Here is a 13,551-nt window from a genome sequence, read left to right on the forward strand (position 1 = left end):
GACTATTGCCGTGTCAGGCCTGAGAGTGTCATTCATCGCCATTGCAAGGTCTTTTATCCTCCATCATCTCAAGCCCTTGAAGGACTATAATAAACAGAGCCTCCCTGATGATGTGGGTTGCATATGCAGTGTGATAAATATTCCTTTGTTGCTTTCAGGTACTGAGATTTTGAAGTAGTTAGCACAGCATAATCTATCCTGTTCTGACTGATATACAATCCCTAGAACCAGAAAAGTCAAGTAACGGAAATAGAATTGAGAAACCCATAGAGAAACATCATGTTACTTAGTGCTCTGCTTCAGATTGAGGGAGGTTCCTAAAAGCTTGGGCGCCAGTTTGTGGCCACCATACTGTTTTAAGCTCATAGAGCATGCTCTAGTTCCATCTGCTGGCTCAAAATATTTATGAGAACATCTAGATTTGTTTGACGTTTAGACAAGAAGTCTCACCTACATATGTCCTTTGCTCAGGATTGTAGTTTTGTCAAATTCTAGCCAAAAACTCTGAAATTAAAGCTATCCATTGTTTATATTGGGTAGGCAAATTTACTATGCTCTCATTCTTATTTTGGAAGCTTCAGGTTTTACAGTAAAATATGCACAGTAAATACCAGACTCAGTTTTCTCCATGGCTCAGTTTATTCCCATAACAATAATTTACAGTTCTCAAATCCATGCCGTCCAATCTCTTACTTCAGAGATTCCTCAGACAAGAAACTGGGATATGCAAAGCACTTTTGGCCAAATGCTGTTCAACCCACAATTCTGAGTTCTGTGTGATACATATATGATTTATGCAGTGAAATTCTGGACCAGATCTGCCCTATCATATTGTCTCCAGACAATGATTTTATTTTCAGACTTGATCTTTTCACTTTAGGGCAACCCTGAGATGAACACAAACTCTTCATATCAGACATAGGGAAAATTAAGAAATATTCACTTACCAGAACTAAGGGTATATCTTCTTTTTCATATAGAATAATCTCTATATCTTGTGGAGACTTCAGGTAGATTTGTAAATAATCAAATACCATTGTCTAATGAGTGACTTTGGTCTTAGGATATGACAGATTATGAACAAAATTAAAAAATGTATAGTTAGATTGTTGCTGTATGAAAAAGCTCTATGTATAATTATATTTTAATTGGAGCCACTTAGAGCTGTGAAAGCCTTTAATACACCTTACAGATGGACTGGAGGAGTTGATGCTGAAAATAATATATAAATATATGATGTTTAAAATGTGTCATTTGCACAGAGCAACCGTGATAAACCTTTTTTTAAGATTCACACAATAGCGGCAACTGTGGCTGGCAGTGGGAGGCTTGAAAAGAAAAGAATAAGGTTATTTCAGAAACACACCTACTCTTTAAACCGTGACCCTCTCCACATCTCTCTATATAAAGAACAAGGAAGCTTAATCTAGAACTCTGAAGAGCAACTATTTTTAGACTCATTTTTCCCCCTTTCACTGTTGATCTTCTCAATAGTAGTAAATATGAACGACACAGAAACTTTTAAGACTTGTTCTTTGGAGCAGTGATGCTCACAGTGTTGCAATGTGAGCAAGCATAATTGCTGATAATTATCATTGTAAAAGGAAATAAACCTTTCTGAATTATTTCCATGATTAAATTGCAATAATAAAAACACGCTACCCAAAGGAAATGGAGTCTTTAAGGTATCCTTAGGTTTTTATTCAACCTCTACTTGAGTAAATCTACCTACAAAATCTTCTATAGGTATTGGTAAATGGCTTTAGAAATGCTTACACATTATATTCCAAAATAACAACTACTACTCAAATAATTTTCAATACCTCAAGAGTCCAGTGAGTTGCTTCATGTCTTTTGTTTCTTCATATGAAAAATATTGAATTTCTCCTTAACATAAACGTGGTTGATAATGATTTTTAAATATTCTGAACATATTAAACATATGAATACACTTAAATATTGTCAAAATAAGCATTTTGACAATTTCTAATGAAAGCACCATATCAAACCTGAGTGAAGCATATAGTATTAGCTAAGCACATGGACTACGGATCAGACTGCCTGGGCTCAGATCTCTACAGTCACTACTTAGGAGCTATGCAATCCTGGAGAATGCAGTTAACCTTACTAAGTCTCCACACCTTCATCTGTAAATGTGAATCATTATGGCACCTCCAAGGATCATTTTAAAGCTCAAGTGAGGTACCCCTTTAAAACATGTATTCTCATGCTTGCCATATAGTCAGAATGATATATTATTGTTGTTATCATTTTCTAAAGGTAGCAAGTATATAACTGTAGATTTCTAAAATTTCTGAATTCATTTGCCTACTTATATTAATTGGATATAGTTTACAAGACAATTCTGTCAGGAAATGTAAAAGTTCTCCAATTATTATGTATTTCTTTGTTTTGAATAATTATGGATTCTTGCTTTTACCTTGCCAACATTTGTGGATTATAGTTGCTGAAAGTAAAAAAATCCTCCTGTAGTTTTAGTTCAATTCAGCAAGCCCTTTGAACAGGTACTTTTGTGTGTCACATAGTGTTTTAGAGATTATAGGGGAAACAAAGATGAAGAAGAAACTACAGGCTCTTTAAGAGTTTATGTTCTAGTGGAATGGATAACAGGACAAACACTATAGTGATATAAGATACGCAAGATTACTTCTGTGAGCCTGAAAATAGAGATCATATCATGACTGCAGTTATCCGAAAAGAATTCATGAAGGAGAAAAGAGAGAGAACGATTTAAGGAGCGGATTTTGGGAGAGCATTTAAAGTAATAGAATAGCATGAGTCAGGGAGCAAAGACAGAATCCATGATTATTGCAGGGAGAAATGGTGAGAAATTTAAACAGATTGTTACTAAAGTACCTGTAGTAGTCATAATAAAGCAGTGGGGTGAACCAAGCTGACCATTATAGATCATAATGACTTCTGCATAAACTATAGGAAGTATATATTTTCAAATATTGACTTATAGCTTCTCTCAAAAGAAAGACCTAGGATTTTCAAAAGAAAGATCTTGTGGTATTGGAAATTAACGCAGGAGGATATCAAAGCCAGAACTATAGGAAAAAGCTATTGCAATGTTAGATCATATATAAGCCCTGCGTGCTAGGAACTGAGGTCCTAAAGCCTTCGTGAAGATGCTAACAACACTTCTCACGCAAGCAGTGATGCCCTTCCAAGCCTCCAGCAATGACCCAGCACTGTATTGCTGCTCTAGCCTCATGAAGTAGAAAAACCTTATGCATTCTCAGGCCTGCAATATGTCTAAGAAATTTGTAATTCATACAGAGTTTCTTGGAGAAGAGGAAGTAAATTGCCTTTCAGAAATGGAAACTCCTAGTCTAAACCAAGAACAGATGGAATTAACATGAAAATTTGCATAAATTGATTCAGGACCAATGAACTGCCTGAAGGTTCCACTCCCAGAGAAATGCACTCAAAAGCATCTCTAACAACTGTTTTACAAACCAGGCACTCGGGGCTCCCAAAAGATAAATATATCCCACTGAATATGTTTACAATAATTATAAATGTCACAAAGCAAAACATTATGAGGAAGAATCAGCAAATGCAGAAATCAAGAGACTTAGCAAAACAAGAAATTTAAAAGAATAGAAAATATTTTAGAAACTATAATATATTGTTTAAAATCATTAAGATGTGAAAGAACAGAAATCACAGTTAAATAATTAAAGAATATGAAAAACTTTAAGGGCCGGGCGCGGTGGCTCGCGCCCGTAATCTCAGCACTTTGGGAGGCCGAGGCGGGCAGATCACGAGGTCAGGAGATCAAGACCACGGCGAAACCCCGTCTGTACTAAAAATACAAAAACTTATTCGGGCGCAGTGGCGGGCGCCTGTAGTCCCAGCTACTTGGGAGGCTGAGGCAGGAGAATGGCGGGAACCGGAGAGGCGGAGCTTGCAGTGAGCTGAGATCCCGCCACTGCACTCCAGCCTGGGCAACAGAGCCAGACTCTGTATCAAAAAAAAAAAAAAAAAAGAAAGAAAAACTTTAAACAGAACTTCTGTAAGTGAAATATTGTCATTGAAATTAATGAATAGAATAAATAGCCAATTAGATTCAGTTGAAGAAAGAATTAACGTTCTGGAAGTTAAGTACTGAAGACCTATACCAGGATCCATCTCGTGTCTATAGGAAAAGGATGGAGAAGAGAAACACTGCATAAGCTAGTATTTAGAGAAACTGGATCTTGAATTTGGGAGAAGAAGAAACAGTAATTGAATGTCCACCTTTAACCTCTATTTTTATATTAACCCATCATAATAACAATGTGATTATTTTCTCCTTTTTACATATAAATCATCCTAGGAGAGAGTTAAATAATTTTTCCAGTGGTTCTTTGTAATACGTAGTAGAACCACAATTTAAATCTAGGTTTTATGATTACAACTGCTGCATAAACATGGCATACTAGCAAGATTTCCAGAAAGCATACTTTGTAGGTAACTGGAAATTTTAGTTTACAACTTAAAAAGTTGTTGGGCTCAAACCAAATTTTGTACCTCTGATAAATTGATTTTGAAGAGAACTGGGGAGAAGACAGTAGTTGAAAGGAAGTAGCAATAAGAGAAGTTGGTATTTAAATAAGATATATGATATCAGGCCATTTTTTTTTTTTTGAGAGAGAAATATTGAAGAAGGGATTGGATGGGATTCAAAATCTTAGGAATAACCGTATAATTAAACCATAGAGACAACAACAAAGGAGGAGAAGTAGAATGCAAATAAAGGACAGTTTGAAACAGAGAAGAGGTAAGATGAGCAAACCCATTGATTCTCAATTTCATAATCCAGAAAGAAAAAATGGAAAACAATCTAGCAGATAAACTTGGATATGCCATTCTAGGAAATAGGTGGTGAAAGGGTAGACATAAGGAAAAAAAAAAAAAAGAGAGAGAGAGAGAGCTCTTCACAGTATGTATGTGTTGTGTATAGAAGATCAAGAACTAGGAAATTGTCTTTCAACTAAATACATTCTGGACAGAAACGTATCTTATTCAAACATTCTTTATACCCTGTATAAAGGCAATGAATAGTCTCACCAGTGTGTGAAAATATTACAAGGTATTTGTCCCGAGTGCTTTTCACTGACAATGCCAGGAAGGATGCTAATCAGTGTCAATTGTTAGAGCTGGTGTTGTCATCTGGGCACCTGTTTGCTAAGAGCTGGACTGACAACAACTCATTCTACATAAGCCTTCTAAGCAGCTGTCAGATGGCAATGACGTTTATTTACTACTGACTTGGGCCAGATTTGATGCTGACCTAGACGTGACAGACTGGCTTTCATATTAGTTGAGCCATCCAGTGCCTTCTGTAACTATTTTTAATGCAAACAGAAAGCATGTCTAAATGTTTTATTCCTCAAGATTCAATTCTATGTTGTGATGTTTTTGTTTGAGGAGAAGCATACATTAGATCTGTACAGGTTAAATCCCTCACAGGCACAGGTATGGGTTGCCAAAATAATAGAGAAAGGACCGATTTGAGGCAGTCAGACATTAATTATTTACCGTGGCAACAATTGCTACATTCTATTCCTAATGGAGAACAATTTAATCTTCTGCAGCTTTGAGTATCACAGCTGTGATTTGCATTGCCAGCACAAAACTGAGGACTGAATTTTATGACTTTTTTTAGGTTAGACTCTATTAGCTTCATTTCTCTTCAAAACCTTCCTCATACTTCTTGTATATCCTGAGACATGCCTGTACCTAATGCCATTGAGGAAGAGCAAAAGGACAAGTGCAGCTAGAGCACCAGACATTTTTCAGCTCAAAAGCAGCACTACCTCTTTAAGTTACATAGTGTGTTTGTCTCATGCTATTTGTTACCAGTGTTTCCTATGGACTATGTCCATGAGTGAGTTACGTCTTTCAAGTGTGCCTAACTTAATCCTATGACCTAACAATGTAAGCATAAATGGAAGTTGATTCATTAACCCATTCATTCCTTTAACTCATTCATTCAGTATATTGAATAAACTTCTAGATAATGGGAATAAAATAATAAACAAAACCTCCTCCTCCAGAAGGCTTACATTAATATCTTAATGGCACAGGAAGAAAAATGAATAAACCAAGACATAGATGGCACAATGGCAGGTAAGGTTGAGCACGATGAAGTCTGACGAGATGACTGAGAATGACAAGGATTCCATTTTAGGTAGGAAGTCAGGTAAGACCTTTCTGAGAAGGTGACAAAAAGCATATGAATGCTTGTGGAAAGACTATTCAAGGTCCCCACCACCCACACCCACCCCGCCCCCACTCGCGCAAAAAAAAAAAAAAAAAAAAAAAGCAAGACAAGGGCCCTGAGATATGCATGTACCTAATGTTATTGAGGAAGAGCAAAAAGATAAGTGCCACTAAAGCACAGCAAATGGCGGGGAAGGGGGAAGAAGTCCACAGGAACTAGATCATGTAGGGCACAGAGACCGTGGGAGAGCAATATGCTTTCCTGTATGCTCTAGCTTCTGCTAATTATCTTAGGCTTGTGTGGGTTTAATTGTGTTAAGAAAATGACTTTTAAAACATTTTTAATATATAGATCCATTTTTCAAATCTTAGAGGAGACATGGTAAACTGAGTCTCCAATGAACTCAATTACATGAATAATAAGCTGCAAAGTTGAAACACAAACCTAGGCACCCCTGGCTCTAAAATCCATTCCATTGTATTGCACCACAAAGGTGTACTTAGGGCATAACAACTGAATTCACTGCAACAAAATTTTGCTATGCTGTTTGCTAAGACTGTGAATAAGGCAGGGAGCCTACCCTCAAGTGTCAGAAAGACTATTGGGACAGAAAAATATTTAAGCAAATAATTACCATTTTCTGTGATAAAAGTCATGTCTGTTTAAGAGATAACAAGAGAAGGCTTTGATTAACTCTGTTTAGTTATTTAGAAGAACAAGAACTAAATATGAGTGGTTTTTAAACAAGAGACCATGGAAGAAAAGAGGGTAGGATATCTATTGCAAAAATCTGAAGTCATGAAACACATGACCTGAACAGAAAATTACAAATAATTACCAGCAGTTTAGAAGCAGGACTGGAGTTCAGCCTGGTGGTACAGCCTGGTACAAAGTAGAAACCAGCTGGCTTCTACTTTGAGGGTTCATGTCCTTCTTATTGGCCAGTGCTGTGTCTCTTTCATGAATAAATTCGTGAATACCGCTCCATTACCAAGCAATTAGCATTGACACTATAGAGATAGGCAAGAGCTGAATTACTGATGCCGCGTCAATCATTTGGGTTTTAGTTCATGGTTGATGGCAGCTACCAAAGAGAGATGAAAGGAAATGAAAGAAGAAAATAGGGAAAAGTAAAGCACCTAAATATGTTATGGCTTTTAGCATAACACAATGGAAATAAAGCATGTCTCTGAAAATTTTATTTTACCAAAATTGTTTTAGACATCTTTACAGAAAAAGAAAAGGAAAATATCTGAGATTTCAACACTTTTTGAAATATAATACTTAGAAAATTTATACTTTTTTGATTAGTTCAGATTGATTGCCCTACTTTAAAAGATTTGTTGGCACAGTTCTTGTTGGGAAATTGATAATTACAATTAATGTACTTTAACATTTCTCTGACCTGTTCATTATTATGTCATGATTTTTTTAGTTAATTTTATAACAAATTTAGCAAAGAAAAGGTACAGATTAAACTTTCAGTAAACAAGTAAAAGTATAATGGATTCTTGCTCTTTCTTTACCCTCTCTTACTTTACTATTCTTTCGCATTTTAAGATATTTTTCCTCCCTTGAACTATACAACAAGCAAATGTGAGAATTGGCAGCACATTTCTCTGGCCATCAAACTAGTTTAAGCTTTGCATTTTAATAGTTCATTCTGTTGCTGAAGACCCAGCAGAGAGTTTTTAATTGTTTTTGCTGGTTTTTTTGTTTGTTTGTTTTTTTTTAATAAAGCTAAAGCAATCTGGTTTTCCATCATGTCATAGTAAATCTCCAAAGTTTAAAGATATTTTAAGTAAAATTGTACTGCTAATAACTTTCTTTGCTGCTCTATAATGTGTTCATTTTAAGAGGCAAGGCAAAAGTTAATAAGCTCAGCTTGTAAGTAAAAATGGCTATTTTTGAAGTGTTTATAATCTCCCATCTCTGATCACACCTTACTAAACAGTCCCCCATGTTTACCACATGCTAAAGTATTTTTGATTTTTACTCCAATTAAGAACCTAAATTAATACACATTTTCCCGAATGTGTTGAATTGTGTGTTCTAACTAGAAACGGCAAGTTTGTCAAGCCTGACGAAGAGTATACACTCATTAATTCTTGCATGCTGGATGTTTATCCATCTGAGTATGGGATACACACAATTTACAGTTTTCAAATCCTCCCAAGCATTGCAAGGCTATTTTAAGTTGACCGAGCAATTTTAAATAAAGTTGTTTGATGAAGTTATTCAGATAAATGTTAATGAAGATTCTGATGTTTGCTCTGTTCTTTTGACCATCACAGATTAAAGAGCACCTTGCTAAGGGACAGCGAATGCTGGCAGGTGATGGAATGTCCCAGGTGACCAAGATACTATTGGATTTAACTCAGAGAAAAAATTTCTATGCAGGCGATCTTCTGATGTCTGTGGAGATCCTGAGAAATGTGACAGACACATTTAAAAGGGCAAGTTACATCCCTGCATCTGATGGTGTCCAGGTAAGGGAGACAAGTTCATGAAGGAAAAGGCTAATGGAGATGCCATCAGTGTTTGGTCCCATGAAGCCAGTGCAGCCATCTTGGAGGCAGGCTAGAGGGAGCGAATGCTCATCCAGGTTGTGCTTAGTGTGAGCTCTGGAAATGACCTCAATTCCCTCAGTCATTCTCCACCTCAGTGTCCTCGCCCATAAAATGCATATATTACACCTCAAGGAGATACTGAATGAGAACATGTGTGAAGTGCTTTGAGCCCCCAGATAAAAGGCACTGTAGAAAATTCAAGGTGGTATCACGGATCTTTTATTCCCACATTTAATATACCATCTTGCCATAGGAGACTATTAAAAGTGCATTAAGCATAATGAAAATACATTAACTATAACATGCAAAAAAAATAGTTGAAAGATTGTTTAGGATTTTGCTATTAGTGGGGGGAAAACATATTTAATTTTATCAAACTATTCCCTGAAAATATAAGGCAAATAGAAAATTGTTCTAGCTAAGAAAATAAGAAATTCAGTAACTTCTCATGCATATTTTTCTTGTCTTGGAAGACTTTTAGAACAATGTCATTTATTTCCACAATAAAGTTTAGGTACTCACCCAATGTCAGTATTGCCTTTGCCATTAAAACAAAGCTTATTGAATGGCAAGCAAAGCATCTTTAATGCAACTACAGTTTGCATTTCAGATTAACTCTTTTTATGGTGTAGATTAAAAGGTCCTCCTACAAAGAATGTTGAGTTGATTTCTGCATTTTCAGCATAATGTTCTTACTGTATCTCTGCGTAAAGTTCATTAAAATAAAGGTTTGGCAAAACTCCCAGATTAGATATTGTGTTCCTTCAGCCTACTCTAAATTTGTAAGTTTATTTGTATTTCACTTGGAAAATACAGGATTTTTTTGTTTTGTTGTTTTGTTTTGTTTTAATTAGCTATTGAGGGAAAGAGGAAAAGAAGGCTTTTGGAATTGTGGAATCATTCATAAATAATACTGACACCCTAATTTGTATTAGGGTACATATATTGCTAAAATCATATGCATATACTGCTGAAAGAAACTGCTATGAGAATTATTGGTGCTGAATTCTATATTATATCCCCATTGTCCGTATTTAAAATTGTAATTGTAAAAGTACATTTCCTGGAGTGGATGGAAGATTATTATCATTTGAGCATTTCAAAGATGCTTTTTCTCTTACAAAGATGAAACAGGCTTTTTCCTAAGTTTTAAATGTTAATAATATAACCAAGTACTTTTCTCTGTAGTTCTGAAATGCTTCTATTAATATGTACATTAAAAATAGTATTTACAGTCTTTGACACAAAATACAGGTTGTGATTTCAAAAAAATTCTCATAAACTCTGTTCACAGTTGAAACATTAGGCAAAGTACTCCATGAAAGAATCTCTAACTCTCAGAAGTGTAGGGCTTCAAAATTTTTATGTGTGGAAGTTCAAGAAATTAAGATGACCAGATTATATTTAGAACATATTTTGACTGAGCTACTTATTTGTGTGCATAAATTCAATGAACAATTCTATTAACTAGTTGCTTAGTCATGGACATTAGCTGGTTTGATTAAATAGAGCAATTTGGCTAATTATCTTGTTTCATTTTAGTGTAGTCAGAAATAGGTTTCTCTCTTTCCATCCCACTTCATCAAAGGAATTATACAAAAAGTCCTAAGCTCATTGGTGTCCTCGTCATTGCCTCACAAATGTCAGCTGCATTTTCCTATGTCGTTAACTTTACTGGTGTCTTTTGGAGGATCTGGAATGCCCTCCTCATCTTAAATTCCTTCCTCTTCCATATCTGCCTGTCATAATTCTAGCTCAACTCTGATAAGTCTTTCTGATTCCTCCCAACTCATGAAGTCCTTTGGTTAAAATGACTCCTGTTTTTAATTATTATTATTATTTCTAAAAGGTAACTTATTTTTTTTGGCCTATGGGGGAAACTTGTTCATGAAAAAATTAATTCAGCAGGGTTTCTAAATACCACTAAGAAACTTTGTTCTTGTATTTGTTTTTATATTATCTATCTCTGTTCGATAATAGTAATTCAGGATGTGAGAGACTTATGTAAGTATTTTAACTAACAAATCCATAGAATTATATGTTTATCCTTAAAATTTCAAACTCTATAAGTTATTATTGTTATCATCCCCAAATGAATTCACAACAAATCTATTTTTTAACGTTAGTACAGTTATCTTCTTTCGTTACTTTAACATGAAACTTGACAACTTCACAAGTTAGAACAGTGTATTCACCTTAAGAAATTAATAAAATTGTGAAGTTAATCTTTTCCCAGATTATTCACCTTACTGAAGGACAGCATTACAATCACATGGGCCACTGCAGTTTAAGTTCTTGGAGTTAATGTCCTCTTTTACTAAGAGCAATAATTTGCTGCCATTGACAATGGAGAAAAGAAGAAACAACATCTATAACCCCTACATTTTTCTTAAACCAAAAAAGTGTTTAGCTTTTCCTTATTCCGTCGTGATTATCCAGTGAAGATAATTAGAACTTATCAAAGTAAAAAAGTATTACTGCTATTTATTTCACAGAAAAATGCATGGCTAAATCCCAAAAGTATCACGTTACTAAATCAACACCGCATTCCATTAAAATGGGCACAATTACTTCCATAAGAAACATGGGTTAACTACCAGCAGAGCTGTTTCCCTTCATTCATTACTCTGTCTGCATGTAGCCATTTAACTCTTTGGCAGCTGTTGCATATTATGATTAAGTCCATATCAAAGCATATATATGATACCCATTATTTATTGTTGATACCAAAACTGAAATAGATCAGTAAAAGAGAAGAAACAAAGAAAGTAATTTATGACGTTATCACTATTTTCCAACTAGTCACTCACCAGATTTCTAAGAGGAGAAGTGAATGCAGCATATGCAGCTGTTCCCTAAAGAGGTGGCTGCAGAGGCTTTGCCTGGTCAGCCACTGAGTCATAAGGTGAAGCTCCCTCTAAGATCTTATTCTTTCCTGAAAGTACCCATCTTTGGATATGAGTATAAAACTATATTTTATCCTGGTTTGGACAATATTAACTATAATATACACCGTAATTTTATGCCCTGTAAGTAAGAAAAGCTGCTGTGTGTATACCTGTGACAATACTAATCTGCCTTTCATTTTAAGCCCCATCCTGATTTATGAGATGTTAACATTGTAAAAACCTCATGTAATGAAAATGTGCTTATATGTTTTGAAATGATAAGCCACAGTAATAATTTTATTTTAGAAAACTACTAGAACATATTTCAAAAACTTTTCCCTTCAAGCATATTCTTTTCCAAACCTTTGGACTGCCATAACTCCAAGACTATTCATTAAAGCTCTGTGTTGTAGCTCTCCCTTTTCTAATCTGACATGTGTTTCTTTAAGATCCAGCTTAAAGGTTGTTTTTGTTGTTGTTGGTCTCAAAAGTCTTCTCACCCAATCCCAGGCAGGTTAGATTTTTTCGACTTCTGTGGACTTTTGAAATCTTGTAAACATCCATACTATAGCACTTTCATACACAACATCATAATTATTGTTGCTAGGTCTGCCTTCAGCAATATCTTTTAAGCTTGTTGAGAGATTATTTTGTCCCTAGGGCTTACCCTGGTACTTGAAGCATGTAGACATTCAAATATTTGTTGATACGATAAATGAATAACTAAAGGTAATATAATAATGTTTGAGGAACTTACATTGTTTCACAAAATATTAGAAAAATACTCTGAATATCTAATTCAGAGAAAAAAAAAGAAAAAGAAAACTTGTTCGTTTACTTTTTTTTGACCACTGAAATAATTCATTCTCAGTCTTACTCTATCAATAGAGGATTGAGTTTGCACTGCTTGCTCCAGAAACTTTAAGACTTGATAAAATTTAATCAGACATATTTAAAATCAAATTTCATCCTGTCCAACTATCTTGTTATCTTCAGGCACATTACTTAATCTTTGTCTACCTTATTTCTTAGTTTCTGTAAAAAAAGAAATAAAGAAGAGATAATAGTCAATTCATTATTTGTGATAGGTGTAGTCTATAACATTACAGCAAACTCTGAATTAACAAATACTGAATCATTGCTCCAAAGGGAAATACAGGATTAAGTTCCTTTGAGAATCTGGTCACAACATTTTCATCTCCAATCAAAATGACTTTGTTTTATGTGTGTTTCACTTAAAATGCACCTTATTTAATGTATGTTATTGATGCACTAACATTGGACTCATAGCCGACAGCACTTTATCTCATGCCTAAAGAAGATTTAGCTAACATACTTATTTTCTGTGTAAAGTATAGCATTCCTTTGTTGTGCTTAAGATCACTAGTTACTACTTCAGCACCATTCTGGGCTCATTTTAAGCAGTGAAATCAACAACATAAAAAAGCCCCAAAAGTGTGAAGCATGAGGCAGTAAAAAGATCTGAAATGGATACTTGGTTATAAGATAAGGGTTAAAACAAAAAGGCAGAGCATCATCATGCTAGACCCCAGCTAGAAACATGCACATTGGCCAACTCAAAATTTCTACCACTTTGTGCATGTCCACTGTTGGCTATGATGGTGCTGTGCATTTTAGTTTCAATATTACAAATAAATTTTAACACATAGGTGAATTCAGAAATATAAATATTTAATCAGAAGGTTAACTGTTATCTATTTTCCAGGGATAAGGTGAGGCTCAGAAATATATGAGTCCATACATAATATTTATTAATTACTTGGCACATAGTAGGTACTACATAATGCCATTATTGCTAGTATTTTAATTACCAGCATAGAAGAAAAACGTGGGTCTT

At 34.9% G+C, this 13,551-nt stretch overlaps 1 protein-coding gene across 3 annotated transcripts in view; it reads left to right on the forward strand.

Annotated features, from left to right (window-relative positions):
- Positions 1–13,551, forward strand: part of ADGRB3 (adhesion G protein-coupled receptor B3) — a 734,436-nt gene that overhangs the window by 332,157 nt on the left and 388,728 nt on the right. For all 3 annotated transcript variants that reach the window (XM_008013603.3, XM_073006121.1, XM_008013605.3), the window contains one exon: positions 8,530–8,724. In XM_008013603.3, coding sequence (XP_008011794.2) covers positions 8,530–8,724 — 195 coding nt within the window. The remainder of the gene's footprint in view (positions 1–8,529; positions 8,725–13,551) is intronic.

The sequence above is a fragment of the Chlorocebus sabaeus genome, chromosome 17, assembly GCF_047675955.1.
Source record: "Chlorocebus sabaeus isolate Y175 chromosome 17, mChlSab1.0.hap1, whole genome shotgun sequence".
Lineage (NCBI taxonomy): Eukaryota > Metazoa > Chordata > Mammalia > Primates > Cercopithecidae > Chlorocebus > Chlorocebus sabaeus.